This window comes from Abramis brama, assembly GCF_963993115.1.
Source record: "Abramis brama genome assembly, chromosome: 19".
NCBI lineage: Eukaryota > Metazoa > Chordata > Actinopteri > Cypriniformes > Leuciscidae > Abramis > Abramis brama.
Window position 1 is genome coordinate 8,006,639 of NC_139981.1, and position 16,735 is coordinate 8,023,373.

A 16,735-nucleotide genomic window follows, 5' to 3' on the forward strand; every position below is an offset into this window, starting at 1 on the left:
AGACATACTACTCTTGTTGCGTACTGTTTTTTTGCATACTATACAGTAGGGAAGTATTCGATTTTGGATGCAGAGATTATGTATTTTTGTAGGCCAACCAAAAATTAACACCATTTATATTCTTTTCGAAGCCTAAATCTAGTCAGAAGTATAGTAAAAAGCTAAAGGTAGTATTTACTACACCACGGTCACACAACTTCAACAGCACCACATCTAATCTTCTGACAACTTTCAATCTTTATTTCAATTCTACAAGTTGGAAAGTTTGAGTTAGAATAGTTTACAAGAACACGTGTATAAACGCATTGAAAGTGAATTAGTATCTCTGTCCCATTTAGCCACTTGTTAGCAACCACCTTATCCAAAACAAGTAAAATCTTGCAAGTGGGGTATTTAATTTCATAAAATATGAATATATCTTGAGCTTGTATTAACCACAGACATTAATTTAGGCATTTAAACAAAAACCCATTGACTTCGGCACGATGAAACCGGAAGTGCAAATATGCTTGTTCATTGTTCAACTAATTTCCAGGTTTTAGGGCTTATTTCTGCAAAGCTCTGTTCACAGCTGCTGTATTCTTTAGCAAAGGTCCAAAGTCCTAAACTGCATCAGTGTCTTTCTTAATGTGTGTACATAACCTCTCCAAACAAAGTCACTCCTTCAGCCTGACTGTGAATGTGAGGTTCATGTGCTGTCCTGTAACTCTCCTCCCTGTTCTGGGAGTTTCTTTGCCATTCTAAATGAAGTAGTTAAGATTGTATAGTTGCTACAAAGTAGACTATAAATTAATGCATGTCAGATTATTTGGTTCTCAAAACAATTTAAAGTCTTCATGGTTGATGCATATATACAGACTACATTGTTTAATAATGAAAATGCAAACAAGGGGACTAGTTTTTAGATGATTACCTCATTAAACCTGACCTGTCAAATACAATTTTAATAGAAAAACAGCGATATAATCTTCACCTGGCCAGGTGAACTACTACATGCAAATATGAGGTGTGTCAGAATTACAGAGAGCAGTTGTTGAACGACTTTTGCTTCCAATGCATTGTTGTACACCACACATGACTTTTTATACCATTGTGTGTTTAATACTCTGGCCATTATGTTGTGAAACCATTTGCATTCCAGTCAAACATTCGATGTCACATTTGGCAACAGGAGTTACATCTCTAGATTATTTTAAGCAACACATCATTAAACACATCTGCCCTTTTAAAAAGTTAAAACAAGACTGGATTTCAGCATTCACCCTTAAAAATAAAGGTTTCAGAAGGAGGTTCCCAAACAAACCTTTCAGTGAGCAGTTTTCTTAGTAGAGAACTTTCTTAGTATAAAGAACATTATTATTAAGCTAAACAACATTTATCCACTATAAAGAACCATTTGTGCAATGGAAAGTGTCCATGGATGTTAAAGGTTCTTTATGGAACCATCAATGCCAGTAAAGAACCTTTATTTTGAAGTAAAATTGATTCATGCAAGTTGTTGCATTCAAACTCAAGGCTCGTTCACACCAAGAATCATAACTGTATTAGCGTCCACACCAGAGGATGATATATCGCTCTATTATAGGTGTGTTCACGCCATGTCGTAATTACCGTAACGATTCTGAACTGTAAAAAGCCTTCACATGCTTGTTGAACTTGTAATTACAATGTGTGAACTCTTACTTTTCTAAGAGCTACAACTTGTACCACGTGGCTGCTGTACCACCTGACTGCTGTACCACCTGACCACCGACTTGAAGAGGCGCTGCGCAGACTGATCAGTGTATGACATCAAAGAACTGCGAGAGCGATTCGAAAGCGCACAGCTTTATTTACAGTAATTACGACATGCCATGAATGCAGCACATAATCTCACGCTGCAGTTTTAGGCTTGTTCGACTTCATGCAGCGCTGCGCAGACCGATCGGCGGCTGACTTGAAGCAGTGCGTGCCGGTTAGAAAGTTTGACCGACTTGAGACAGCGCCGACGCCACATGACTGACGTATGGCATTAAAGTACCGCGAGAGCAGCCGGCTGGTTCATTCTGCGCAGCTTCTCCAGAGCGGCTGCACAAACTCTGATGACGACAAAGCTGCTCCATGATTGGCCGAATGCTCACAAATCAACATTTTTATAACAGTAAAATCTCTTTTCATGTAGTCGCGATATTAATTGTGTCATGCTTATCAAAATAAAACTGTAGACTGTAGACCCCACTACATTGGTATTTAAATAGTATAGGCTTATGTTGAACTTTATTCTTGTACAAACAGACGCTGTATTAAGCAATACATAAAGTATTGAATGGAAACGTATCTGAAACGTATGTGTATTTGACAAATATTGCATTTATTTCATTTCAGTTGTGATAAAATATGCAAACACCACGTGAGTGGTCACTACGGAAAGCAGAAAGTCTGCAACTTCAGTCTGCCGCTTTAAATGCTTGGGCTCTTTAAAGCAGGATGGATTCTGATTGGCAATGTTTTTATCGTTCATCAACTGGAAAAAGTTGTTCTGGAAGTGATTCCAACGATATTGTTTCTGTGCCGTTTGGACTCTGCTATTCTTTTGTATTTAGAATGATTTTGTAAACTATATCTTTATCGTTATAGTTATTCTTGGTGTGAATGTGCCTTTAACCCGTAAAGTCTGTTTTTAGGCTTGTCGTAACTGCATCTCAACACTGAAAACTAGCTTTGAATACTACATACATCTAGAAATATCAAACTATCATACAGAGGCAATAAGCCCTTTGTTGCTTGTTTTGTAAAATTAAGTTTTTAATTGAAATTCTTTGTGTTAAAAAAGTATCAGGGATCAAACTTGACAATGATCTTGTCTATAAAATTAGACCTTTTCAAATAAATATTTTGGGTAATTTCAGGTAAACTGAACCACTTATCCATCTATATTGTTCTCCGTTTACTTGAATTCACCTCATATCTAGAGTCTCTGAATTGAAGTTCTGACACAATAATAAGGGATAATGGAAAATAACTTAATTTGAGATAAACCTGTGACTATTAATGTGTTATTCTTATCTTTTTCTATATATACCTTATGACATTTTCAGTCCTGACAAATACACATTTCCTGCCAGCAGCTGATTCTACATTTACTGGGATGGAGTGATTAGATTAAAAGTGTGAGGTAAACACTGAACAATCATTTAAGCTGAATGCACCAACCAAGTTACTCTTACTCACAGGAAATCTAGATATGAGATCAAATATTGTATTTGTAAGGTGTTTTTCTCAGTTAAATGCTATAGTACTTTGAAAGTAAAAGTGCTTTGGAAAGTTCAAAGTGCCTGTTGCTCCACTGAGAAAATTCAGAGGATCCTGCTCCAAAGTAAATCCAGTGCTTGCAACCCCATACATTCTATTGCCACTTCAAAAAAGGTCTTCAAATGTCTCCTGAGCAGACCCAATGTTTGAATGAGGTTGCCATCTATTATGAATCCATGATGGAAAAATTAAGAAAACTATCTATCTTCTGAAGGATTTTTTCGACATTAAGACAAAATGAGACATTTCTCTTCTTCTTTCTGTGCTAAAAGCACCGAAAGCATCGACGAGGAGAAAAAGTAGAACTCTACGGAGTAGCTGAGTTCATAAAGCTGCAGATTGACAGCCAGCAACCATTCAAACACAGCAGAGATGTGCTTATAGAAGTAATCCTCCTGGATGAAGAAGATGCCGTCTGATAAGAGAAGAGGAGTCATGGAGAAAAAACTGTTTCAAAACATTTCATTACTACATAACTATTTAATAATGGTAATATTTGATAAAACTTTAAACATCTACGGTTGCCCCAGAAGGTTTTTTCATCAGAGAATCCTGAATAAGAAAGGTTTCTGGAATATCAAATCAGCATATTAGAATTATTTCTGAAGGATCATGTGACACTGGATGCTGAAAATTCAGCTTTGATCACAGGAATAAATTACATTTTAAAATATATTAAATTAGAAAACGGTTATTTTTAATTGTAATAATATTACTGTTTTTACTGTATTTTTAATCAAATAAATGCAGCCTTGGTGATCATAACAGACTTTGGTAACACTTTTCAAAAAGGTTAATATTATTTAATGGACCTGAGCTGACATAAACTAACAATGAATAGTTTAGCTAACGTTAAGAAAGATTAATAAATACTGTAACAGATTTATTGCTCATTGGTAGTTAATGCATTAATGCAATGAACCTTATTGTGGAGTATATAAGACTTTATCCAAGACTTATCTTTCAAAGGCATTAAAAAAAAAGGCAGTGGCTATTTGCACTAAGTGAAAATATCGATAGATTCTATTTACACTATGTAAAAATAGCAGTATTTTATTTGCAACAAGTGTAAATAGTAGTTAGATACTATTTGCACCTCAGTATTTTAGTACATTATAAAGCAGTATGCAATAACATATTGAGTGTAAATGATTATATTTATTAAATAAATGCCGCCTTATTAGGAATTTTTATTTATTAATAAAGTCCTCCCTACACTTACCCTAACCCTATCCAATAAACGCTTTATTATTAAATAACCGTTAGGCACTTTAATTCCACTTTTCACATAGTTTCTTCATATTTATTGAAAATAAATGCCTTTCCAATCTGATATGCGATGGGAAAAAGGGAGCAGAACGAGTTCGGCAAACGGCGGATTCAAACTCTGGTTCGAATTTGCGCCAAAAGTATCTTCTACGCGACTTACTCCCTACGGCTGAAAAATTACAGCGGTTTTTTGTCCTTTTGTCTAGCCCAACCAGACATTGGTGGGCGGAGTTAGTGTAAATAGCTCTTCTACTAACAAGGCGAGCTATTTGCACTTGGTGTAAATAGACGCTCCGTTACAAACTTTTGCATTGCATAATGTACTTTTTGAAACAGCAGGTGTCACACTTTTTGGTGGATGTATGAAGACAACTGACAGTCACATTTACGATGCTTGACAACCGTGAAGTATTCAAATACATTTTTATCTTCATTTTGAACTGTAGGCCTATGTCTGTTGATTTATAATGTGAATCCCATTAAACCTATTTTTATGAAATGTTTTCCTGGATGTGTGTCTAGGCTTTATTTCTATAAAACACACATCCCTTGATTTGGTATTTTGTTACATAATGCAATGACATTCATACATTTAAAGCTTTTCTTCAGTGTCTAAATAGCCTAGACAATTTGGGTGTTTGCAAACAGCGGTGACGTGTTTAGTGGGCGGAGAAGAAAATGACAGTTTTTCTGCCACCACAATGTGCGCGCACAACTGCAGTAACGTAACTGTGACATCTGCTCCCAAATGATCTATAGGTCTTCATTTTCACCTGCACTTCATACTTGCTTAGGCTTTTTGTAAGCATAGAAATACTGAACAATAATTTATGATTAAAAAAACAGCTTACAATGCATTACCATCAAAACATTTTGAGCATACAAGGATACAGAGGATGGTGGCAGAAACCTGGATAGTTGTGGAGATGCTGCGTAGTGGGTGGAGAACCCGTTCACACCCCGTCATCACACATTTGCTAGTGAGGAAGGTCAAGATGGTCATGTACAGACACACACACACAAAGCTCAGGGCAGCACCCAGGTAATGGAGCAACATCAGCTCGGTTGGCTGCAAGAAAAACACAGGAAACAACATCTATTTGGTTGTTTCACTATAGGAGATAATGTGTCAGTTCATTCTGCTTTAGACAAACAGGACTTTGGAATCACAAGTTTGAGATGGTGGTGTAATTAAAATGAAATTTACTGAAATGTTTTTAAAAATTGAAGATTAAAGTTTTCAGTCTCACATTAGGTGTCTTTAACACCTAAGTAGGTGTACTTCAAAATTACTGATAGGTAATGTACTTACTTTGTTGTATTGCAAAACACTTGCTCCCATTGAGATGGTATGCATATTATTTATATATATATGTTTGGGGATCACTCTTAGAAGAAAAGGCTCTAGGCTATATAGAAGCTTAAAGGGTTCTGTCAGGAGCTTCATATATAGAACCTTTTAGAGGTTCCTGTCATGGGATTATTTTATGTGTTTAGTTTGAATTAATATTGTTTTTAATACATTTTTAATTGTAATAAAATTTTATAAATTAAACAGCATGTAAACATACTTTATCAGTAGGAAGAAAATCATAACCTGATAAACATCAATGTATTATGCAATTGTCAACATTTTGGCAAAAGCCAGTTGAGTCAAGAACACTTATAGGGTTCTATATTGAACCAAACTGAGCCATTTTTTCAAAGAGTGTAGGATTGAGGGTAGGTTAAGGTGTGAGGGAAGCGTCAACGGTGTAATTATAGATGTAAATAATTACAGCAATGTAATTAGTACAATGTAAAACATGTATGTACACACATTAAGTGCAATGTATCAAATGATGCATTTAAGTTAATACATAGTAGTTGAAGATTGGGTACAACAGGGATAAAGGCGCACCGGGAAAAAAGGCGCCTTTGATTTTATTTTATTCACTAAATGACCACTACTTGCACTTTCCAAAACATCCGCTTTTCAAGATGCACGTGGAAATTTGGCTAACCCGACGCGATCGCGGGCAGCAGCGCAAAGTTTATTTTGTGCTAATTTGATCCAGTATGATGTTTTTTAAAATGTAGATTTAAATAGCAAATGAGAATCGCTAAAATTATTGAATATATTTGGTCTTCTTAATGATTTTCAGTTTTGTTCAAGCTAATTAAAGCAACCGTTTTTCTATAACGGAAGAATATGTAAAAGTATGGTTTTTGGGGTAAAAGGCGCCCCTGCTATTATATAATAAAATATAATTTATTATTACTACTGTTAATCTATATTAAATTATTATGGGATTTTCTTCAATGCTTTCAGAATCTTTATTAAAATAATTTTGTTTATGTATTTAAAAAAAAAAATATATATATATAAACATATTTTAATGACTATATTTATTGAATTTTTTTTTTTTTTTTATCCAAATAAACAGAAAATAGTACAAACTTTGCTAAAGTGATTGTTTTGAGTATTTAGCTAAAGTATTTGTAACTATACTTTGTGCCTTTTGCCCCACCTTGCCACCTCATACATTTATAAGATTTTTAAACAAAAACAACTTTTATGATTTATTTTCACACAAAATCTGTTGCTCCATCAATGTTCAATACAAACATATATTTTCATATTATCATACTATGGCAGTAGTGAAAAGCACATTTTTCTTAAGAGTTTGTCTCTAGCCCTGTTGTACCCTAATTAATTTGAAGTGGAAACTAGTTATGTCATGTGTAATGTGCATAACATCATGCATGTTTATTATATTTACACAGAGTACGCCTACAGGAAACAGTCTTCCAAGCCTAAGAAGAGTTTGCTTTGTGACTCCACCTATGATCAACTTGACATAAATGCTTTCATGCTACCTATTATCTTGTAAAATACATGGTTAAGGAGCTTGATTATTGTGTGTTTGTTAAGAGTAAGTGTTGTCAGACTCTCTTGTTAAGGCTCTTGTCACCTGAGAATTTATTCATCACATCAGAACTGAATCCTTTATTAGCTATGTGAAATTAGTGAAGGGTATTCATCTGTACTTACATTGCAGTTTCCAGCCATGAAAGCACCCATAGACACCACACAGCCTAAGATCATAGCAATCTTACTGAGAAGAGAATGAACATTGTTCCTGTCCAGGATGTGCGCATGATGGAAAATGCAGAAAACCAGAACTGTGGGGACAAAGAGACAAATATATTACACAGATTTTCTCTGCAGTGTGTTCAAATCACAATTCAATTCACTGTAAGTGATAAAGAGTGTCTTATGGACATTCTGTGCACTTTATTACATTACCAGTCAAATGTTTGGACATGCCTACTCAATATGCATCTACTCAATTATGGAATTAATAATATGATATTTTAAAATGTATTAACATATTTCAGATATAAACTGGTACACAAATTAAATTATGTGAATTATGTAGTGCACTCCCTATACACAGATGTGAAATATAGGCCTATTATCTGAAAGTCAAAGACACCCACACAAAAATGAACCAGCATTGATTGTTGCTGTGAATAGGGAGTTTTCTGGAAAATTCGCTCCACTTGTGCTGCAAAATAAGCAGAAAATGCCTGTCATTCCTTTGTATTATGAAGTGGAAAATAGCAGGTGTTTTAAAGGTCAATGTGTTATTCAAACCTTATGGTGGGGACATTATCCAGGGTGCAGCAATTCCCCATTTCATTTGTTTGACATGAGTTTCTGTATTCCCTGTTAAGAAACCCAACAATGTTTTTATGAAGCATAAATTAAAGAAACATTAAATAATGCAGGTTGAATTCATCACTTTACCAGTTAGTAAGTGAGCAGACATGGTTGAAACTTAATGCAAGTCCATATCTGTAAAAAAAGACAAGAGAACCCTTTAAAACAAATGTCATTTTAAGTTAGGAGAAAAATACTAATCCTAAAATCAGAACCAAAATAGTTCAAATATTTTGCTATGGGAGTAGCATCTTTTGTTGTTTCTGTATTCATTCTGTTCAGTATTTAATATTGTGCTAGTAAAGATCAGCGTTGGGCGAGTCACTCTAAAAAAAGTAATTAATTAGCTACTAATTACATCTTCAACGGTGTAATTAGATTACTGTATCTCTAAAAAAGTATTGGATTACTTATTACTTACTAATTTTTTTCTAAATTCCATATCAACCTCCACTATTGAACAATACAAGGAACGACATGAAACTGCTCTATTGATTATTTCAAGTAAATAATATAAAATTGCATAGGCTAAATTATTCTTGAGCTTGATTATTTAAAGGGAGAAGGTTACATTAAAAACATACATTTTCACATTCAATTTTGATGTTAAATCCACTATTGTTTTATAGAATTTTTCTATACAGTATACATCAAAAGTAACAGTAATTAAATAACAGAAAAATAAGAATAATCCCTTACTTTACTTTTTCAAGGGAAAATAAATGAAATTACAGTAATCAGATTACTAAGTAATTAATTACACCCAACACTGGTAAGGATGCATAAGGGTTGTTTAATAAGTAATGTTGATAGAGCATGACTCAGTTACACAGAAAATGATGAGCATCTAACAATACATGTGAAAATGTCTCGGATCAGACTCCCCTGATTAGATTTCCAAAGAGTAGAAAGACCAGCCTTTACTTGTCTTTGAGTTTTTCTGATCCTGACTCATGTTCGGTTACTGAGTTTAAAATATAATGTGCCATGATGCTTATGACATCAGCACTGAAATGACTTGCCTCTTATTGATGTTAAGCTAGTTATGCAACCATCTTTTACACGTCATCACCAATGTCATAATGTAGACATTAATAAATTATGATTCAAACATCATAAATTACGATTGAAACTAGTCTATCTTTCTGTCAAAGCAAAAACATTTAAATGTAACAGACTCTAATAAAAGCATCTTAACCTGTAACAAACTTTAGAGTTTTAGCTGACCTTGAGAAGCAGCATGTATTTGTAATAGGTCATTTAAATTGAGAGGAACAACAAATAATTTGGTCAACTCACACTGTCCAGCACCCGAGGAATGAGACAGCACACAGAACGATGGGTAAAATAACCCAAACAGCCATGTTTCTTGGAGACAGTTGCTTCAAGATTGAAGTAAAGTGCTGACAATCTCAGAAGTAATACTTCCACGAAGGTCTTGAAAAGCTAAACATGCCCTTTAACATCTTTCACTTTTCCTCCTGCCCTTACCAGTCTACTGTCTCCTCTACCAGACGAGCTACATTCTTACATGCAACAAAAAAAAAGCTTTGAGACATGCCACCACATTCAGCCACTCCTTAATGTTAATCACCTGTTACAAGAAAATGTAACAGCCATAAAACAACTTGGGTTGAGTCAACTCAGTCTTACAGTGTTTACTTATGCTCTTACTCATAGCTGTCCTGAGAGCATGTTAGTTTAGAGCAGTGGTTCTCAAACTCGAATCAAAACATCTACTGTAGATACCCACCAAGTCACGACAATCATCCCTCAACATTTTTTAGCATTAGGCAAATTTACTCTCTTTGAATGCAATCAGACTGTGTGCAACATATACATTCTGCCTTATTTTGACTGATATCAATATTCCTGTAGGTCAAATAAATCATGCTGCTGTAAAAGCCTCACCAGTGCCTTGATTTGCCCTTTTGTAGATCTGTGGAAAGAGCATACAAGAGTAGCCTCTAAAAACACAGAGATGGAAACTCAAGTCTGCGACTTGGACTTGAAGACATGCAGAGACTCGGGTCGTGAAAAACACAAGTCATTTTGGTATGGCATTTCCGATTACGTTCTCTCTTTACTATCCCACATGTCAGCATGAAACACAACATTTTATCTTAATTCATTCATTCCCTATCATTATGTGTTGCAGCAAAACACATCAAGCCAGCGTTATTATATTGCGCGTGACGCATCTGAAAGTCTTAGGCCTACTTAGGCCTAGCAAAGTAGTTTTAGGCCTACTTTGTGATAATCTTTGTGTCACTTAAATTGAAAGCAATCAATTAAACCATGCAAGTGCATTTACATATGGACTACACGCACTTTATGGCCCTGTCCGACTCATTTACACAGATCGGTTTGTTGAGTCGAGATGTGTAATAATATCGCCTTATCACAAACGGGAATGGTGTTCTTTGTGTTGTTTACTTTAACGCTTGTTTATACCAGACTGTAAAAGGTTTATTATTCACCTTACCTTAAGGGTTTGTTACCGCCGGCGCTCAATGGAAGACTACATTACCCATCACTGCTTGAGAAGAACTACACCACACTACGGCAACTCAAACAAACTCTTTATAATCACCCTTAATTCACCCTAATATGCAGCTTTTACATATATAAATGAAAAGAGGTATAGCTTATCGAACATATATAGCCTAAAATACATCTAAATTGTAGAATGATCTATACTCAGAGATTATTTATTATATGTTTGTGAACATGGGTCTGTCCCAGGTGACTGATTTATATGAAGATGAGTTAGGTTTCCAGATATCAAGAAATGTAGGCTAAATATAATATTCTTGTGTATGTTATTTTTTTTAAAGATTAGTCCAGTGATTGATATGTATACAATTTTCGGATTTACACGTAGAATTGACTTTTGTTACATTTTTAGAGAGGTCTACGTCGTCGCTACACACAGCCTACGACGTAGACGGCATGACTTCGACACAGAAGTATAAATTGGTCTTCAAGCGCACAGCTTCAGACAGCGCTTGAACTGACAAAATACACAAATTATGCCAAAATGCGGGTTTTGATGAACGTAAAGAGTTGAGAAAATGAGATGAGAATGAGAAATTGTAATGCACGTCAGATCCGCGTCATGTGCGGCAGGTCTTAAAGTGACAGCAGCCTAATAAATAAACCTGCTGCTGTGATGTCATTGAAGATAATCAAAGAACAAAAGACAAATAGAAAATCACTCGCTGCTCTTTACTGAATTACTTTTGTAGCTTTAATACGGATTAATCTATACGTAGCCTAATTTATAATTTGTGCACTGAAGACTGTGAAGTGTCTTACAGGTAAGACACTTCACAGTCTTCAGTGCATAAATTATAAATTATATATAAATTTATAAATTATATGTAGGTCTAACAGGTCTGTTAGACCTACATACAAATCTTAATGCACTGTTTACAAGGTTACATGGGTCAAAAGCAACAAAAACAATAACTTTTTGTGCATTTTGACAGGGCAAGTAAAAAATCTAAACTAGTCTGACTGGGCCAATAGAAAAAATTGAGCCCTGATATATTGACATATATTATAATATGTTTATGTGAAGATTGTTTTAAGTTCACTTAAAATTAAAATTGTTATTCTTAAAGCCTAATAAATGTTCAAATGTATAGCTCTGAATTATACTGTAATGCTGAATGCCTATTATTTCATAGAGATATCGGTTGCAGTATTGGTATCAGTGATTCGATATTTAAACAAATATTTAAAATATAGGCTACTGTCTTCATGTTGTTTCTACACTAATTTGGAGATTAAATGTGAAATTATTTCAATATAAAAAATATTAAAAACTTTAATGTTAGGTGCGATGGAAATTAGAAATGGCTATTGACAGTTCTTATTTTTTATGGAATTTCTTTTAAGATAAGGGCCCTCATGTGCCTTTTTTGTTCAAAATAACTTCCCCTCCCTCTTACAGTGACAAATATTTACTGATGACGTATTTACTGGCATGAGGAGGCGTGACAACCTGTCACACATGAGATCACAGGAATAGCAACTCACAACCATATCAATTCATGATGGACAAAATCCCGCCCTATATATATAAAAAAATCTCATTCAAGAAGAAAAGACTATCACAACTTCTGGTTCATGCCGACTATAATTTGATCGGTTCACATGCAAACAATGGTCAACGTCCTGCATCCTGCATGCATTAGTCACAAAAAAACTGTTAAATTTGTATAGGCCTACATGACTGAATTTCTGAATACAATAATGTTAGACAGAATGTGAGAGACTGACTGCCTCAACTTTTATTGCATGTTTTTTCCCCCATAGAAAAGGTGAATGGTGACTGGAACTGTCATTCTGTCTAATATTTGACTGTCACAACTCCTTTTGTGTAAAATGAAAGAGAAAACTAAAGTCATAGATTTAGAATACGGGTGACTAGGTAAATTACGATTTAAAAAAAAAAAAAAAAAACATTTTGGGGTGAACTATCTCTTTAAGAAATGAAGCGAGCATTAGACCACTTGCGCCTGCATGTCAGGTGCAATGCAGTTCAGTTGTTTTGCCGTCATTCACTCTGATTTCATTCTCTTTTTGAACATTTTTTATAAGCACTTTATATATTTAAAATCACACACAACATTCATTAAACACACAAAGTCGATTTTTTGAACAGGAGCGTTATTGCCGGCTTCGGGGTCCTAAATTTCAAAACAATCGAAATGGCGGCCTCTATAAGATGGAGTCTATTGCGACTCATACGGACACATCGTTTTAGGTTGGAAATGGCGTACAGCATCTTTCACAGCATTTAAAAACCAAGATGTGTATTGTTACATAATGTACTGTCAAATGACTATAGTTCTAGGTTACAATGGTAACCGTAATTTCAACCAAAGTACTAGTCTAACGATTACCTTGGTAGTCACTACAGTGACTTCCACTATCATAAAAATACATTTAAATAATTCATATTGTTTGAGTGAAATTCTATGTATTCATTTGATCCTCAATGTATTATATGTTTTATTTATTTACTGTTATGTTATTTATTATGGTCGTATTTTGACGTATATATATATATATATATATATATATATATATATATATATATATATAACGTTATATATAGTGTGTGCGTGGGGAATGTAAGTTAATCACTTTTATTCTCTTTTAGATTGCCTGTAAATGGCCGAAATCAGTGCTATTCAATGTGGGCTTCCCACAGAATACATTCTCAACAGTATGAATGCAAAGCATTCTCAGGTGAAGTATTTTACTTTTACCAGATATCCTCTTTATTCCATTACAGATCACTTTTGATGATTGAAAGTTTGTAATGCTGTTGAATTTTATATTGTACAGTCCTGTAGTCCTTCTGAGGACTTATTAGTTGTTGTTTTTTGTTTGTTTGTTTGTTTAGTACGGAAGATTTCAATTTCAACTCAAGACACACCAAACCCCAGAAGTCTAAAGTTTCTTCCTGGTAAGCCTGTGTTGGGGACAGGGACTCACGATTTCCCAACATCAAACTCAGCAGAGAGTTCCCCTTTAGCCAGGTAAACACAGTTTCGGCTTTATTGACTACTTTCAAATCATAGTGTCCTTTTGCAAATAGTGACTTGAATGTATCATTAATTCTTCTGCATTTATTACCTGTCAGTTTGTGGTATGCAGTTGTTCTTGCATCCTTCAAAAGGCATGCATAGCTTTGCTGTGTTTTAAATACATTTGTTGTAATCATCCAACAGGGATCTTTTCCAAATTGAAGGCATAAAAAGTGTCTTTTATGGCCCTGATTTTATCACACTGACTAAGGTAGGGTCCGGCGATTAGACATTCTGTTTGATTGTTAGCCTGTGTTCTGAAGTACTGCTTTTAAATTCATGAATAAATTGTTACTTATTAAAGACAGATGATGATGTTGAATGGACAGACATTAAACGACATGCGACTGAGGTAATCGCTAAGTTCTTTGAGAGTGGAGAGGCCATCGAAATGGGAGCAACACATGCTGAGAGCAGTGAGCCAAACATTGCACAGATTGACTAAATAAATTATGGTGCATTATGTACTGTATTTGAACTGGTCTGATCATTTTAATGTGTCTTTATTCTTCAGGTGTTACAGAGGATGATGATGAAATTGTCTCAATGATCAAAGAGCTGTTAGACACACGGATCAGGTATGTTTTGTTGTTTCGATTCCATATACACTACCTTTCAAAAGTCGGGGTGAGGTCAACATTTTTTTTAATGAAATTTATACTTTTTATTTAGGAAGGATGCATTAAACTGATCAAAAGTGACAATAAAGACATTTATAATGTTACGAAAGATTTCTATTTCAGATATATGCTGTTATTTTAAACTTTAATTCATCAAAGAATCCTGGAAAAATGATGATGATAAGAAATGTCTCTTGAGCTGCACATCAGCATATTAGAATGATTTCTAAAGGATCATGTGACACTGAATACTGGAGTAATGATGCTAAAAAAATTCAGCTTAACCATCACATTTTAAAATATATTAAATTAGAAAATAGTTATTTTAAATTGTAATAATATTCCACAATATTCCACTGTTTTAACTGTCAGCCTTAGTGAGTGTAAGAGAGTTTAACAAACTTTTGAATGGTATTTTATACATTCCAAAAAAAATTTAAAAAGCATTTAATATATATTTATATATTTTTTTTTTGAATTAGTAATGATTAATTAATTATTCATTTTAGATTTTAAGAATATAAATACTAGCCACTCGAGTGAAAACCTTTTAGCATGACACAATAAAATGGCTGTTTATGTGGACAGGGCCTTCAGATTATTAGCTAGATATGTAATGAAGGTTGTTAGATGTCCACTTTAGCTCAATGCTGTGTCTGCTTTCCTTAAGACCCACGGTTCAGGAGGATGGTGGAGATGTCATATTCAAAGGCTTTGAGGATGGCACTGTGAAGTTGAAGCTGATTGGCTCATGTACTGGTTGTCCCAGCTCCACAGTTACCCTAAAAAATGGCATCCAGAACATGCTGCAGTTTTATATACCCGAGGTAGACCTGGTAGAACAGGTGAGAGATATAAATCCATTAAAGATTATTATGTTTTTTCCCCCAACTTTCTTTAGTGTGTAATGTTGCTGTTTGAACATGGTCTAAAAAAAAAGTCTACAAAGTTACAAATCCCAAAGCATAAAGTCCACTCCAGACGGAGTTATTTCCTATATCAGTGCGCACTGTTTCTGAACTCCCGGAATGCTCGATTGTAGTCTTGAGTTTTCTTCCAGGCAATATTTTCTTCAGTATCCCTCATTTAAATAATTCCCGCCTAAGACATTCTAGGGAAAAAAAGGGGGCGTGACATTTCCAAAACACGCTTGAAACAGTCAACCAATCAGAGCACATTTCACTTTTTTTCGTAAGGAGGGGCTTCATAGAGACAGAAACTTAACAGATCATTAGTGACACACTGGGAAAGGAGGTGCTGCAATAATGCAAAATATTTACAAAATAATAATTTTGAACGTTCAAGCATGAAAACTAATTCTTAATATGACAAAAACGGCATAATATGGCCTCTTTAAAGTTATTAATGTGAACATTATTTGCATATTTTACTAAATGACTTTCACTATTCACATGAATATGTATATCTTTGTATTTAATAAGGTGGAGGATGAAGTGGATGAGATCAACGCAAAGGTGTTTACAGAACTGGAGAAGAAACTGCAAGACTCATAGCTTGAGACCCGGCTCTGCTGTCAACATATTTCAATTGCTATCAGTGTGTTATAATCATTGTGGGATTCAGACACTCCATAAGGATGCTGCATATTTAAGGTTCAGAAACTAGAATATACTGTAATATTTAACCAAGCCTAAAGTCGTAAGTTGTTCTGTTTCCACTATAATAGGGCAATATTGTGGTTGCAAGTACAAAAAAACTGAGCTCTGCACTTTCCTGATTACCGTTATGTGTTCTGACTGTTGCTTTTTTAGATCTCAGAGTTGCAAGGTTCATGATGTTAAACAGGTTTGTTACTTGTCTGAGAGAAAAGGTTAAATTGAAGATGGTTGTAATGCTTTTTAAATTCCAATCTTTATTGCATTTTGAAGTTTCACCTAGATGTCTGGTGAGTGCATTAAATAAGTGGGAGTTCTTTTGGCATGATTTCAATGCTGTGATCCTGATACATTCTTAAACCTCAATTGACCACTTGTAATTGTAGATCTACCACAGCTCTAAGAGTCTTTCAGAATGAGATCAGTTGTGAAAGTTTGTAATCATTTTCTGCCATCCAGCAGTTCGGGAGGACCTATAATGAAATAAAGTTGTGCATAAATCGGCGATTGTCTTGGTCTAGAATGTTTGTCATACCATTTACAACTTTTCTCTTTAGGGGTTGAAACAAATTATTGAGCTTGCTTGCATTTTGTTCTATTTAAGCCTCCATTTTTATTCTGCGTTTGAGC

At 34.6% G+C, this 16,735-nt stretch overlaps 2 protein-coding genes across 3 annotated transcripts; one reads left to right on the plus strand and one right to left on the minus strand.

The window, feature by feature from the left end:
* Positions 1-1,084: 1,084 nt before the first annotated feature.
* Positions 1,085-9,804, minus strand: LOC311069641 (transmembrane protein 150A). The gene is made up of 7 exons (XM_084092936.1): positions 9,566-9,804; positions 8,354-8,401; positions 8,201-8,272; positions 8,044-8,111; positions 7,595-7,725; positions 5,452-5,629; positions 1,085-3,706 (listed from the first exon to the last, which is right to left on the minus strand). Exons 1-7 carry the CDS (start codon positions 9,628-9,630, stop codon positions 3,519-3,521), a joined length of 750 nt encoding a protein of 249 aa, XP_083949062.1. The 5' UTR covers positions 9,631-9,804; the 3' UTR covers positions 1,085-3,518.
* A 2,952-nt stretch (positions 9,805-12,756) lies between these two features.
* On the plus strand, positions 12,757-16,610 carry LOC311069739 (NFU1 iron-sulfur cluster scaffold homolog, mitochondrial). 2 transcript variants are annotated; one of them, XM_084093146.1, is made up of 8 exons: positions 12,757-13,040; positions 13,440-13,528; positions 13,686-13,821; positions 14,014-14,080; positions 14,174-14,285; positions 14,384-14,447; positions 15,160-15,334; positions 15,932-16,610. In XM_084093146.1, the coding sequence occupies exons 1-8, from the start codon at positions 12,985-12,987 to the stop codon at positions 16,001-16,003; spliced, it is 771 nt and encodes a 256-aa protein (XP_083949272.1). In that variant the 5' UTR covers positions 12,757-12,984; the 3' UTR covers positions 16,004-16,610. The 2 variants fall into 2 exon arrangements, with proteins under 2 accessions (XP_083949272.1, XP_083949273.1); XM_084093147.1 differs by having other exon boundaries at positions 13,026-13,139.
* Positions 16,611-16,735: the final 125 nt, after the last annotated feature.